The 15665-nt window shown below is 43.1% G+C and overlaps 1 protein-coding gene across 1 annotated transcript; it reads right to left on the reverse strand.

Moving 5' to 3' along the window:
- Nucleotides 1–10315: 10315 nt before the first annotated feature.
- Nucleotides 10316–11656, reverse strand: LOC147624652 (uncharacterized). Its single transcript, XM_086819854.1, has 2 exons — nucleotides 10790–11656; nucleotides 10316–10714 (listed from the first exon to the last, which is right to left on the reverse strand). The coding sequence occupies exons 1-2, from the start codon at nucleotides 11654–11656 to the stop codon at nucleotides 10316–10318; spliced, it is 1266 nt and encodes a 421-aa protein (XP_086675980.1).
- Nucleotides 11657–15665: the final 4009 nt, after the last annotated feature.

Raw genomic sequence — 15665 nt, forward strand, 5'->3', positions numbered from 1 at the left:
TGGAGACTACATCGACATCTTCTTAGCTCCACATTTGAATTTTGTGGATCGAGTGTATCTTGCAAGCAAAGTCTCTTTTTTCTTTCAAATTTGGAGGTCTTGGATTGTTCATCATACCAACTATACGTTGAATAGAAACTTCATAACTAAGGAAGCCTTCTTAGATGTGCAACTCTCATGCCATTTTGTGGTCCTATTGATCAAGTACTTTAGAGAATTTTTTCCAGGCTTAAGGTGACCTTCACATCTTACAGGTTTAGATGCAGTTGAAATCTTCTTCAGCAAGATTGGAAGCATGGTGGGACAAGAATGTGCTTACGACTTGATGGATATACATAGTGTAGGTAGTATGAATAGGCTTGCACACTTTGAATGCAAAGAGGATAGTCCTCTATTTACTAGGGAACATAAGAAGCAAGAACATGTCTGGAGGGAATTGAATCTCAAAGAGAACATGCCAGAAGCTAATCTAGGAGACTATGAGTGTGTGTCACCTGATGATAGAATCATCGAAGCATTGAAGAAGGGACTGGAAAGTGCTCAAGAAAGGTGTGAAAGTTTGCATATGAAGCCAAAGGGTGAGAATATGAAGTGGTGGATATAACCTTGGTCAAATGGATTTGCAAATCCATATTCACAAGAATCCGATTCTAAAGAACAAGACCAACAAGTAGATTATGTGTCAGAAATAGATGATAATGACAACGATGCCTCCATAAGTGAAATCAAACATGTGGTGGATTCTCTCCTAGATGAACAAGAAGCAGTGAACCCAGTTGTTACCATTGATTGTAAAAATCTCTTCAAGTCCACATTGGTAAGCCAACTTAATGGAATTCCCACACTCTCTAAAGATAGACTCACAAGGGTTCGCCAAGGAGTATACTACTCTAAGGAAGATATACCTCTTGCTACATCACATGAGAACCTATTTGGAATAGGTTTCGATTGTGCCATATTCTCTCAAGAAGAAGACAAAACAAGGAAAAGCAAAAGGAAATGCAATCCAAGATCTTTGCAAAGAAAGAAAACACAAGCTATATGGTACCTTGGATGAGTTCAAAAAATTGAGGAGAAAGGTTGGTGGGGGGTATGTGGAATATAAGAGAGGGTTCAACCTCTCAGATAGACCTTTTGGAGTAGAAGTCTACCTTGGGTGGTATCAAAAGGAAAAAAGTTCAAGATGCTTCACATATAATGATGTTATAGACCTTGACATGGTAAATACTGAGAGCGTAATTGCATTGGCAAACCTCACCTATGAGTGTAATAGCAATAAGTATACTTTAGATGAGAATGATTGGAATGTATTCAATGACTTTGTAAAGGGGCATTAAACGCACTTGGTAAGGGCTTCTTCTTTGTAGTCTTTCTAATATGAGAAAAGCTACATTTATTACTATTATTAGTATGTGTTGACTTTTATTTGATTTGTCTTGATGGATTTTTTAAATTATTATTTTGCAGGACCTTGAATCACACGTGGATGGTACTTTTGTTTATATGAATGCCATAAAGCAAGTTTGAAAATGCTATTTTGGCAATGGGTACAACAAGATCTTGTATGAATGTAGCCTCTATGGTTTTAATACCATGGTTTGATATGACTAAGGGTCTTCATGGAAGAAAAAAAGTGGAAAGGTCTTCTATAAATGTGGCAAAGCAGAATGATATTTCCATGTTTTGCTTCTCTAACAATCAAGACATGGAAAAAGTGGCAAGTCGTATGTGAATGTGGCCAAAAGCATGGTGTTTCAGTTTTCTCTTCTCTAACAATAAAGACATGGAAGAAATTAATAAGTCTCAGATATGCAACGTTTAAACAGGTTTCCAATCTTTGACATGAGAAAGCTCTAGATGTTTGTATTTGGCAAGAAATAAATATTATACATTGTCATCGAATGCTTTGTAAAATTGGCTAATCTATCATCCCTTCTCCTAGATAAAACACCCATACATATGGTTTTGTAAAAATTTAAAAGATATATAGCATTTGTAAAAGCTCCCAATCTTTCATGTAGTATTTTTATAAACGTTGTTTCTTGAGCTCTTTAAGTGTTTCAAGTGACTTTGCACAATTCTTTGCTCTTGGTGTATGGCACACATGATTTGACTTGTTTGATCTTTGTTCCTCTTAATTTTTGCACATATGTCTTTATTCTGTGTTTCTCTTGCCTTATCGCATCATCAAGACACAAACCCAGCTTGAACTTATCCATTTCCCATCATTGCAGTCGATAGAGTGTAGATTCAAATAATGAAGGTGATGTAGACATCTTGCATTCTAAATATCTCATCCTACCTAAAAGTGACTCCAAAAGTAGTAGGGTATGACTCACATAAGGACTTTTAAATTTATAAAATTTTCCAAATTTTATAGAGGGGATACAAGGAAATGCTAGAAATAGGTTACATAGGGATTTAGAAAAGAAGCCTTGAACGCACGTGATACATTTGCAGTGGGAGTTGTTAGCCGGTATATGGCTAATCCAAGAAAGAGGCATTGGGAGGCAGTTAAGTGCATCATGAGGTACATGAAGGGTACCAAGGAGATGTGCATCTGCTTTGGTAGAGGAGACATGCGTGTACTTGGGTACACAGATTCAGACTATGCAGGGCATGTGGATAGTAGGAGATCCACTTCTGGTTATGTGTTCACCTTTGCAGGTGGTGCAGTGTCGTGGATGTCTCGCGCACAGAAGTGCGTTGCTTTGTCTACCACAGAGGCTGAGTATGTTGCAGCCACAGAGGGTTGCAAGGAGGCTATATGGCTTGATCGGCTAGTGGGATATTTGGGGATTCATACAGGTGTACCGACATTGCATAGTGATTCCATTCAGCTAGCACAGAATCCGGTCTTTCATGGAAAGACCAAACACATTGAGGTCAGGTACCATTTCATCAGGGAGGTACTTGAGGACAAGCGGATAGAGCTTGTCAAGGTTCATACAGATGATAAACCTGCAGATATGCTGACAAAGAGTCTACCTAGTCAGCGGTTTGAGTATTGTCATGTATTGATGGGCATTGGTGGATAGTATGCTCACTCGTTGTTCTCCCTTAAAGGCACATTGTCCTTTAAGTGGGAGGTTGTGGGGGTTAAAGGTCACTGTGCCTTTACCCCGGTTATGTACAATACTCAAACACATATATAAATGAATGAAAAAGAAGATTAGGGTGTTTTTCAAGATTAATCATGCACATGGAATATAATCTCTCAATGGCCTCCTGAAAATAATATTTTGAATATATTATTTTTCCTGTGCAAAAACCCCTAACCCTAATTTTGTGAACAAATGGAGTGTCAAGGGCGTGGCAGGGGGTATGGGAGTGGAGAGTTTTAAGTTATTCAATTTTAAATGGTAGGGAATAAAAATAAGGTTTAGGGTTCAAAACCCAACAAAAAAAAAACTTTTGCACCCAACTATCCTGCAGGTATACCAGGTATGGTTATGGTTTTTCAGCCCAAAATATGCCCTGGAAGCATGATATCTGACATCGTGCAACCAAGGCCTACTTTTTGAAAAAACAGGGCCTTGGACGCATGATGTTGGATATCATGCTTCCAGTGCATATTTTGGGCTGAAAATCAATATCCATACCTGGTATATCTACACTGGTATATCTACATGATAGCTTGGGTTCAAAAGGAAAAAAATTTGTTGGGTTTTGAACCCTTAATACTATTTTTTATTCCCTACCAGTTGAAGACAAAACATGGATTTTCCTTGCTAAAATAGAACCTAGAATTATAGAGATGATATTGAATAACATGATAAAGCTGGAAAAGCTACATACCTTTTCTGCCTCATCGTGCGAACGGTGTTAGCTGTCCATTTGGACTTCCTTTTGTGGTTGGTCTTGAACTTCATGATGGCTTGGAGATGCCAGCTTCTTCCTCTCTCCCCCCGAACAATGCCCTCTGAAAATTCACGAACTCCTCATCGGACATGTCATACTTTGGTACGGCATCCTCGATTGCCTTCTGTGTTCTTTGGATTGCCTCCAGATCAATGAGGCTAGAGTCATTGAAGTGTGCAATCTCAGGGGGTCCACTACTTAGAGATCCTAGGTATCATTTGAAGGGGTATTAAAAAACCCCTCAACTAAAATCCCCCCCCCAATAAAACCACCCCTCTTTAGTTATGGAGTAATATTTTTTTTCTAAATTTGAAATTAAAAAACCCTCCTTTTATTGTAATCCTGTAAATTTTTTTCTAAAGTGGGATTAAAATACCCCTCCTTTTGAATGCATGTGGGACACTAAAAGTTTTAGGGGTGAAGCCCCCGAGTGTGCAATCTCATCGATTACTAGATCGATCGGAGCATCAAAGTCAATGACATCATTAAAGGTCTCATTTGAGCCAACATAGCACCTCATCCTCTTGAAGACTCATTTCTTCCATCACTTCCAATAGGGTAAGGTATTCCTCACCCTCAATCCTGATTGGATCAACCAAAGCGAGGTGTGGCTTGGTTACTGTCTCATCTGGATTATAGGTGAAGGATGAATATGCACGAGTCGGATATGATGATAAGATTACCACTTGTATATGCAAAAGGACCCTCGGGTTGTTCGCCAACATCTTATCAACCTTGCTAGTTGGAAGGAGAATGGTAAGGGCTGCATCTCTCTCAATCAAATGAATTGGGGTAGATGAATCATCCCCAATGGGAATAGCGTACTCACAGAGAGCTTGATAGGGACATTATCCATGGCTGCCCTCTCTATTAAAGTTAGCACTCTGGTCAAAAGAGCTCTTGGAGAGAGGGATTATCAGTAAGAAGGAGAGCTCTCAAGTGAGACTCAAGATGGAATGCCTTGCAGAAGATAGGGTAAACTTGATCTGTAGAGGCATGGCAATCAGCTGATAAAATCCACTGGTCAAACGCCTCCCTAGGGGAAGCCTTGACTACTGCTCTGCAGGATGATGCTTAGGAAGATGAAAGAGGAGGCTGTGGAAAGCAAGGTTACTCAAGAGTGGGAAACTCAAAATGTGAAAATGACCTTAGAAGTGTACTTTATAAAATGGGCATTGCCCTTAAAAATGCTTTTAATTAATATATTTTTATATTTATTCTTTTTACTTTGGAAACTCTCTCTCTTTCTCTCTTGTTCCCCTTAGCTATCTCCCTCTCCTCTCTTCCCCCCCCCCCCCCTCTCTCTCTCTCTCTCTCTCTCTCTCTCTAGCACCCAATGACCATCTTGTTTCCTTGTTGCCCTTAGCTATCTATCTCATGGACATTGGACATTGGACTTAAACAAACATCCAAAAATAGTCTTGTAGTTTTAAATATCATCTACCTCAATCTCTCCCTCCTCCTTGCCTTTTGTAACAAACATACATATAAAGTGAGACAAAAACATATCTAATTAATACAAACAAAACTTTCAAGCCAAAATCATTGCATTAACTAGAAAGTATGTGTTCCTTCTTCTGGAGTTGACTCTCTATACTTCAAAAAGGGAGAGAAAGATCCGAAAATGATAGAACGCCCATTTTCTCACTCCTTCCAAGCAAATTCAAGTTGCAACTTTGGTTTCTAGGAGAGAGTGCCATAAGTAGAGAATGAATGGAAGAGAATAGGGATGAATAGAGCTTGGGCAAAAGTTTCTCTGAGAGATTTTTGTAGGTGGAAGAAACATGTGAGCAAAGAGGAGAGAGAGAATGACTAATCAAGAGTGGAATGAAGATAGTTTGAAACCAGCTTGTAGAAAGTGGCGGGAATGAATGTTTGAAACATTTGGGAAGAGAGACAATAGTGAGAGATTTGGTTGGGAAGTCAAAGTTTGGGCCAAATGGTTGAACCAAATGGAAAACGTGAGCATAGTTCTATCTAGGGGATAGTTTGCCATGGGAGGAAGACAAGGAGGCCTGACATGGTTAGGGTAGCCCTGCCAATTTTTTTTTAAAATTGTGAATCACCAATGAAGTTTTTTGGGGTATTTTGAAAAACAATTGGAATTTCCCCTAGATTTGGGGATCCTTTGTTACAAAGTCCACATGGCATAATCTCCTTCATGGATACCAGATTCCCTTATCCAAGCCTCTAATATTTTAATAGTTCTCCAAAGGGCCCCCTTTTTAGTCCAATTTTTTTGTAATGGATGATGCCTAGGGTATTTGAATATGCTTTAAAATTTACATGTTAGTAAGAGTGAAAACTTACTCCAATGGTGTGAATTCATGAAAGGTCCAAATGATGAATCTCCTTGATGCAAAGTTTTATCTTGACTAGACATCATCAAGCCATCTTAAAACTTGCCCCTTAAAAATTTTAGTGCTTTATGTGTAAATGACTAATTGAATTCCAATGGTGGTGCAGCATTGCATGTAGCACTATTTGTGTGCCATTATTTATGTGTGCCATTATTTATGTCAAAAATTAGCCCTTGAGGAAGATGCTTAGTCCACTCTATGTGCTTACTTGATGGAAAACTTGTGAGAACAAAGGGACATTTGTCACATGGAACCATTGGATAATAATTTGTATAATTCTAAATTGCCTTTGAGAATAATGGGGCCTAGATTAACTTTCCATGGTCTAACTTGATTTGTTTGCCCATTGTATATATCCATATTTTATAGAAAAAAATTAGGCCCTTGGGGTGAAATCACATCCAGCAACACATAGACAAACTAAGGTGATTATAAAAGCCCATGTGACAAAGCACATGAGTATTATAAAGATCATGCTTTAACATAAAAGTTTAGGCAAGTAAAGTTAATCGACCCTTGAAAAGGGGTTCTGTACTAGTGATGTTGTGTTGGTTTTACTGGGGTTACTAGTTTTGTATCAATGAGTATTTTCATGGTTAGGGGTTTACATCCAATTATTTTAATGGTTAGGGTTTTGCATCCAATTATTTTGACACTTAGGGTCTTTGTTTCTCATTTTTTGGATGAAAACTATATTTTCTATGAAAGGTAATCATTTGTTTTGCATGTTTTGTAATAATTTTCATGCAATTTTACATAGTTTTGGCAGTTCTTACACAGTTTTGGCACAATTTTACACAGTTGTAAGATTTAACACACTTTTCAATAGTTTTAGTATAAATTCACCATCCCTTCCCCCCTCTTTTAGGTATGTATCCACTAGGAGTGTTCATGGTGTTAGTTTTTATTGGGTCTATGTTCTTCATGGCCTCTAGTGGAGTGGTCACTTTGGAGAGCGTGAGAGTTTGTATAGATCCTTTTTGTCTTGAAATGCAAAAAAAAAAAGTTGTTTCCATCGAAATATGTATCGCTAATAGTGCAAATGTTTATTGTGTTTTGTTAGTTTGGTGTAAGAGATCAAGTACGTCACTTAAAAGGACAATTGTCCTAACAAGTGTAGCCACAACCTCCTATAGGTCTCTAGAGTGCTAAACCTATTGACTAGGATGTGCTAAGGTCTCTACAAGATTTGTTCTAGTACTTCACCAAGACTAGGTATTTTGGGACATTGTGCAAAAATACGTTATTCTTGTTATATTAAAAGGAGGACACAGCAACATTATACCAATTAGTATTCTCAATAGATGGGATTGACCGGTGTATCCACTCTTTACCACACACTAGGGCATGCAATTTGTTACATTAATGTGAAATTGTTAAAATAACTATTCAAACACACTTCCTTTGGCTCTATAATTTCTTAATATTTGTTAGGTATCCTTCTCTTACCTTCTACAATGACTATAAGACTTTTACTCTCACCCAATTCATCTCTGTTACCCTTTGTCATGGACTTAAAGAAACCCTTGTAGCATTCAGTAAATATTGCATCATGTTGTATTTTAGCAATAAAGAGTATCTCACATTTTGTATAATACCTCAAGTTTTCTCCCATATATATGAGTTGTCAAACATAATTCAACATTTTCCAAGAAGATTATCATAAAATTTACTTCCTCTAAGTCAATGTGCGCTAGTACAAAAGTATTTTGAGAATGTTGTGTTCAAAGCATGTGGTGTTTTCATATTGACACATCATGCAAGCTTTACGTTCGGTTAGTATTGGTGAACATCACTTGTGTCTGGCTGACATTTGCAGTGTTCAATACAAGTTTAGTACCTTGAAGTTGTTTGGTTTTTGTTAGTGTGGATGGGCATAAGTTTCTACTTGTATTTAGACATTTTGGTCTCTGATAGAGACGAGCATAGCGGAGCTTTAGTTGTTCTTCCAAGTCAATTTGTGAGCTTATATAGATGAGTGTGAACAAACATATTGTCCCTATTATTATTTATGAGCTAGATAATGATTAATAGATAGCTACATAAGCTAGCAATCATCATCGATAGATGTCCAATGAGAAGGCTTTGAAGTCTCAAGTTACAAATCATGTTTTTTTTTTTGCATATTTTTTTATTTTTCTAAAATAACCAGCTAACTTTGGTCAGACCTAAAAAGACCTAGGGACATTAACATCCCATGAAGCTCTGCCAAGAAAAGAACTAATTTCCTTGACTAATTCCATTATCCAATTCCTTGTCAAACCACATTGCTTGCCTTAAAAGGCTTAACTAGTTCTTTAACAGTATCGGTAGCCAGTATGGGGAATGGATTTTGCTATCCCTCACTACAAATAGCAAAAAAGGTTGGTCCTCTAATTGTTGCAAGCCATATCTAGAATCTCTTTAAGAACTAGAAGGCTCTTTACGAACAAAAAGGGTATTGCAATGCAACAATCATTGTATTTTAGCCAAGCCTTTGGATTTAAGATCTTTTTGATTGCACAAACTTCAATGAGACATTTGTTAACATGTAGTAGAAACGTGGTCCGAGCCATTGCTACTTAGTGATGCTTATTGGCTGTAATTCAAAATGTTCCATATTCTCCTTTTTGAAAATCAAATGTAATTGCGAAATCCCTTGCTAAAGCTTAAAAATAGTTTAAAATATTAGAGTTGAGCATGGACTACTCCATCCCTCCCTCTACCTCTCACTTTGATATATACCACTCCCTTTTTCACTCCCTTTTTTGCCTGCCCTTTGGGTAGCCTTAGCAATGATGCAATTTTGGGAAAGCAGAAATTAGGCATTTCTTGAATTTTTTGGAAGTGCATTTTTCCTATTGGCTCTTCTTCATTGGACTTTAATGCAGTCTTTAAAGTGGTTGACTCTCTCTCTCTCTCTCTCTCTCTCTCTCTCTCTCTCTCTCTCTTGCCATCTTTATCTCCTCAAGTCTTCTTACAGAGGATCTCCACCTTTTCTCCCACACCCTCCCTTCTCTCTCTCTCTCTCTCTCTCTCTCTCTCTCTCTTGCCATCTTTATCTCCTCAAGTCTTCTTACAGAGGATCTCCACCTTTTCTCCCACACCCTCCCTTCTCTCTCTCTCTCTCTCTCTCTCTCTCTCTCTCTATCTCCTCAAGTCTTCCTCCACACCATTTCCAGTGGATTCCTTTTTGTTTACTTTCTTTATCTTGGGCAAGCCTTATGAATGATTGAATATTATTCACCTTGTTGAAGGAGCGTCAATTAGTAAAATACGTCACGAAAGTGTAAGAAAAGATAATGAAGCTTGGGAGTGGCAAAAGGAGTGCAAACGATCTCATCTTTCTCATGTATGCAAGGGGACTTCTAAAGCTTAACCGTCAAGGTCGCCGCTCGCATAAATAAACAATGAAACTAGGAGAAACGTCTTTATGGTCATTGTCTGACCGGACAAAACATCGCCTCCATCACTTTCAAACCGTGGTTGTTTCTTTCAACGCTCTTAGTCGCCCTTGACGTCAAAAATAGTACGTGGGTTGACTAATAGGCTCCCAGCTACTAGCGCAGGTCGCCTGCAAGCCTCCCTATGACCTTAGGGCGTTTACACACTTGACCAAGGACAGCCCGCCAATGGTTCAAATGCATTTATTGCATCTTGGGCGCCCACAATGTGTAAACACCAAGCCTTTTTTGAGGCCTTTGCTCTGGCTTTCCTCAACACTTTGCTCAGCACTTGGCTTGCCAATGTTTCTGCTTTGCCTTTCCTCGACATTTCCCTAAGCACTTTGCTGGCCAATGTTTCTGCTGCAATAATCCCAGCTCCAATATCCTTACTTCTTCTTGTGCTGCTGCTGCTGCTGCTGTTTGCCTGCAGCTCACCACCATTGACGCCCAGTTTGCAGTTTCTGCTGCAGGCTGCTGATGCTAATTAACCTCCTCCAGTCCGCCTCTCCTTCCCTGCCTTCTTTGACCTCATATATCTCCCTCGTTAGCTTCATCAGTTGCTCAATCATCTCCTCCTCTGGATACCCGCATCGCTTTGCCAATCTGTCCCTTGCTCTCGCCGCCAGCCTCACAAAACCCACTTGAAGTATCATCAATCTCAATGCGCTTCTATTCTTGAAGTATCATCAATCTCAATGCGCTTCTATTCGCTGGGAGCGTCTCCTGTAGCTGCAACATTTTAGATACGTAGTTCGCCGGCTCCAGCATGTTTGCCAGGCCAGGGAAATCCTGCAGATATATAAACACCTTGCGTACCACCATGTCTTCCACAGGGCACCCACAAAAGTTCCGCCAGTCGAAGCTGTTGTCGTCTGCTACGAGGGGCAACATGGCCACAAGCTCGCCCAGATATGGCGCGCTTTTCGCGTGGCGTTCGCTCATGAAGCGAAGGACTTTCTTGTGAACCTCTTCTCGCATCGCAGAGTGTCTGTTCCCAAGGTGGATAAGCAGATCGACAAGGAGGCAGTATCCTTGTAAAGCCTTGCGAGTGGCCCTAAGATCGCAGTCCTGAGAAACACACCAGCAAAAATTGTGTCGATCACAATTCACGACTAGGTTTAGTACGACGGATGGCTGGCTTACCTTCATCATATCCACTATCATCTGGTTCATGAGTTTTGGAATCAATCCCACCAAAGGTACGGAAGAAATAGGGCTACTCTCTGTGCTCCTTCGATATATTTTACCCAAGTTCGCTTTAAGGATTGGTAACGCTCGTGAGAAATGGTCGTCGTCGAAGGCCAGAGGGAGAAAGTACTCAAAGCTCTCGCCGTAGACGCCCTTCCGCAAACCGCAAACCTCGAATGCCTCCTTCGACAGGAGATCCAAGGATTTTACCTTGAACTCGGGTTTGCTGAGGTTTTGCGTCTCCATACGTATACGCACTCCCAGTACCGATTCTTTAAACGTTTTGCGTAGAAAGAAACACAACAGGTGCCGCCGGCCAACCACATTGTATTCCCGAGCAAGCTTTCCGATCACGCGTGGAGAAGCTTGTGAGAGGCACATGAGATCCTGATCCGAAAGCCGATCAAAGATGTGTAGCAATAAATCCACAGGCGCGCATTCTAGCATGCATAGCTCTGCAAGTACGTTATCGGTGTCACAACTAATAGCTGTCCCTGTTATCGAACGTCGTCTTGAAACTTCTACGTCAGGCTGGGTGACCCTTGTTATTGAATCAATCGTGTTATTGAAGCCGCACTTTCCACACACATACGCCGCGTCATCACGAAACCAGCTGGGAACAATAGGAACCTTCTGGCCATCGTCCTGCTCCACCTCTTCAGATGAAAACAAGGTGAGGAGTTGCAAGAACAGGTATTTCAAAAGGTATCCGGGAGTGTAACCACCGATATAGGAGTTAGGATGATGGCTAGCAGAGTGGTCAACAGATGTCGCCGTCTGACAGTACGTTGGGGTGAGGGACAGGGGTCTGGATGGAGACATCGGGGGGGATCTGAGGATAAGCAGGGGGGATGAAGACAGAGAGATGGAGGTCCACGCGCGAATGAAAAAGATAAATTGGAGGTAGTCGGTTTCTGGCTGGGCGAGATCTATGCCTCCTGCTGCAAGGGTCTCTGCTGTGTCAGGACCCATGAAAGATATATCTTCCTCAGTCTCTCCTATTGCTAAGAGAGTCAAGGATGATCAAGCGACGAGAACCACTGTCAGTCACGAGTCCGACGACGACGAAATGGAGATCCTTGAGGGCAGCGCTTTCAACCGTCAAGGAGTCACGGACGAGATTTCCAACGGCCTGGGTAAGCTTGCCCAGGGTATGCCGAATGATGCTGTTGTCTTCAAGGCCTCCGTTTCGGGAAATGCAATCATCCGCGAGTATGCGGAGCTTAGGGAGAAAGGACTCTTTGTTTTTTTTATGGGCAAAACATACAAGGAGTCGGATCTGGAACGATGGAGAGCGAGCCCCGCAATGCGGAGGTTTGGTATTTCCACTGTCTCCTATGTTGGAAGGGGCTTCTATTTGCTCCGTCTTCGCTCTGCTGAGATGGTTGAGGAGATCCTTGACAAAGGCAGCATCCCGTTTTACGGCTCAGTGGGATACGCTGTTGCATTCCATGCTGAGTTCGACCCTGCAACGGAGCTTCAAAGCGTGTGTCCTGTGTGGATCTCTTTCCCCGGCTTACCTTTCATGCTCAGGCCCGTTGTCCACGAAGTTGCAAAGGAGTTGGGGCAAGTCATCTTCGCCCCCCCGCCAAGGGCTGTTGAGACGAATCCTACCCCCAGAGTTTGTATCCTGTGGGACATTTCCCAGAAGCCTCCTGAGATCATTGAACTCGACACAGGGGATTTCGAGCCTTTTCGCATCCGTGTCCGCTTCAGTCCTTTCCCCAATGCATGTTTCGCATGCAGAGAGATTGGACATTTTGCAAGACAGTGCCCCCAAAGGGAAGGGCAGAAGAACTCGACTCAGAAGGAGACCCAGGTGGAGGACATGCAGGTGGAAGCGCAGGAGCCAGTATCTGGTCAAGCAAGCAAAGAATCGCCTCCAGCCACTGAAGCTATGCTGGAAGATCGCATCAAAGCTAGAGCCCCTCAGCGTCCAATCCCTTACGAGCCACCCTCCCAAGTCCAGAAGGCAGCACCGTTGGGGGAATCCTCCAAGACTAATCGGATGGCGATCCCACAGCGCCTCGGTCTCTCTGAGGATGAATTCCAAAGCTTCAACAGAAAGATCCCGCAGAAGGAGATCCAACCTGGGAAAGGAGGAGGGAAGAAAGGGAAATCGAACAGACAGAACATGTTCGATGTGCTGGTCTCTCTGAGGATGAATTCCAAAGCTTCAACAGAAAGATCCCGCACAAGGAGATCCAACCTGGGAAAGGAGGAGGGAAGAAAGGGAAATCGAACAGACAGAACATGTTCGATGTGCTGGCTAACCCAAACCTCCCTTGTAATCATGCAGGTTAAACTAGTGACGTGGAATGTTCATGGTCTGGGCCTTCGAGCTAAGAGATGGATTTTAGCAGAGAGGATTCGTTGCTGGAAAGCTAATGTGGTCTGTCTACAAGAATTGAAGCTGGGAGAGGAGGATGTTTTTTTCCTATCAGTTTGGTACAAAACGCATCCATGCTCAAGAGAAAGTACGATCTAGAGATGCTTAAACAAAGCAAAAAAGGAAAGAAAAGAGGAGCAGGAGGCTCAGCTATCCTCTGTCGAAAGGAGCTTAGAGCCACGCAGTGCTTGGTGCATAATGAGGGTTCAGCAGTAGGTGTTGACATCGATGCTGAGGGAGAACTTCTATGCATAATCTCGGTGTATGTTCCTACAGATGCTGGGGAGGCGAACCAATTTTGGGACTGGATGGGAGACCAAGAACTCAGTGCTAGACTGGTGACAGTCGGTGACTTCAACCACTCTGGAGCTGCGCCTGGTCCACGATGCAGGAGCAGCATGGATTTGTAGAAGCACGTCAGCTAGGCCTGTTGGATACGAGACCTACATGGTACAGAAGAAGAGCTTGCAATCTGCAGTCAGCTGTGCTTGACCTTTGCTGGTTCAGTGGGGGTGCTTCTTGGATCTGCCCACCTTGGGAAGGGGAGGTAGACCGCTCGCAAACCTTCTCCGATCACATGCCATGTGTGAGGTGAAAAAAAGAAAGAAAGACTACTTCCTCTATAGCCCTTCACCTCCCAAACTTAGAAAAACAACACGAATGAGGCACCACCGTGAGAAATTGTTCCAGCACTTTCTCACGGTTGACCACTCACCCACACCAAAAAGACAGCTCAAAACCACGGTAGACAATTGATTATCCAGCAAAACACACAGCACCATTCACATTTCAAACTCAGCATTTACACCAAAAACCAGGACTCTGGCCAGGATTAACTGCCAAGGGAATTCACCCATTGCGTCTGACAACCAAGCCTCTGTCTCCCGGTCTCTGCACTCTTCACTAGAGGACGCCCCACCAGCTAACCCTCATTCTCTGCTTCCTCTGTAGCCCGGCTAATCTTTGTCCAGCTGCTACCTGCCAAGTGTCGTAGGCGAGCCCCACTGTCTCCAGCCCACACATCAGCACCTCTACTGCAGCCAACACACAACACCCAAGGCTCCCTCTCTGGTCAGCATCCACTCTCTGCCCACACAAAACTAGCCACTCTCTCTTCAGAGGGCGCCCACACCAGCTAACCCTCAACTCAGCAGCTCTCACTCTCTGTGTGTCGTGACCGGCAGCTTCGCCAACCACCAGAGCCTCTGCAGCTTTCCCTGTTGTCAGCTTCTCTCTCACAAGGCAGCAACCCCTTGTATCTGGCCCATCGACCAGTCCATCTCTTTGCCTGCAGAGCAGCCAGCCTTCCTCAATTGACCACACCAGTCCTTCGTACCAAGGCAGCTCCTAACCTTCTCGTCTTCAGCTGAACCACCAGCCACCGGCTACCAAACCTTCACGCCTGCTTGCTCTCCACACTCGTTGTTGCAGCACCTTCAGCTCCCAAGCCGTCTTCTACAGGGCAGCTACCAAACCTCCTTCACCTCAGCACCCAGTTCCACAACCAGGCGACCACTCCACAGCTCCTCTGCAGAATCACCCGAGAGGCCCCGTAACAAGGCGGCAACTCCTCTCCTTTTGTCCCCGTAGTTCACCAGCCAGCGATCTCCAGCACCTGCAGAGCCTCCGGCCACTGTTCCACAAGGCGGCTTTTAACCCTTCTTCAGCTCTTCACCTGCACCTTTGGCTGCACTCCACGTTGCTACGATCATCGCTAAGGCCTGTACGCCGACGTTTCAGTCGCCCCACCAGCAACCACGTTGCTCACACCAGCGCCGCGGCTGCAGCTCTTCGCAAGGCGGCCTCCAGCACTTGTAGGCTACCCTCTTCACCTACACGCTCTGCTCTCGAGCGCCTCAGCAAGCGATCTCCTTTTTGACCCGGGCTCCATTCCTTCGAAGCGGCCACCTTCACTCTCTTCGTGTCTTCGCCAGCCTTCCAGATGATCACGCTGGCAACGCACCAAGCTTCCACGTGGTCCTTTATAAGGTGGCCACTTAATTAGTGTATATATTTTTTATTTTTAAAGCCTCAAAGCCTCAAAGATGGCCACACTCTCCTCTCTTATTTTGTGCTTCAGATTCACGTGCGCGCTCATAACCTTCCTTCCAGTGCCAGAGCTACCCATGGCCTTCCATCAGCTGCACCTCAACTTACCAGAATACGACCAATTCAGTCGGTGCCCTGCAACAACTGCAATAAAAAACTTCCAATCTCAAGCACCTGCTCCCAAAAAAAATGACACGCATACCAGCTCACTGCAAAACCACCCGCTCTATACATTTGCCAGGGCATTCAGAGCAAAACTTATTCGTAAACCACGCACACCATATGTACACAGACCCAAAACACTTCTCAGATTTTCACCTGACACCATGCATTGTTTCTTTTGTAGTTGGGATGCAGCCAGTTAGGTCAAGGACCCTACCGAGTAACAAAAAT

The sequence above is a fragment of the Cibotium barometz genome, chromosome 25 (assembly GCF_041138505.1).
Source record: "Cibotium barometz isolate CiBa-2024 chromosome 25, ASM4113850v1, whole genome shotgun sequence".
Classification (NCBI taxonomy): domain Eukaryota; kingdom Viridiplantae; phylum Streptophyta; class Polypodiopsida; order Cyatheales; family Cibotiaceae; genus Cibotium; species Cibotium barometz.

Bases quoted from the DNA above. Each gene is read 5' to 3' on its own strand.
- LOC147624652 (XM_086819854.1), bottom strand. From the start codon at position 11,656: ATGTCTCCATCCAGACCCCTGTCCCTCACCCCAACGTACTGTCAGACG. The intron at 10,715-10,789 runs GTAAGCCAGCCA...TGTGTTTCTCAG, and splicing joins TGATAGTGGATATGATGAAG to GACTGCGATCTTAGGGCCAC.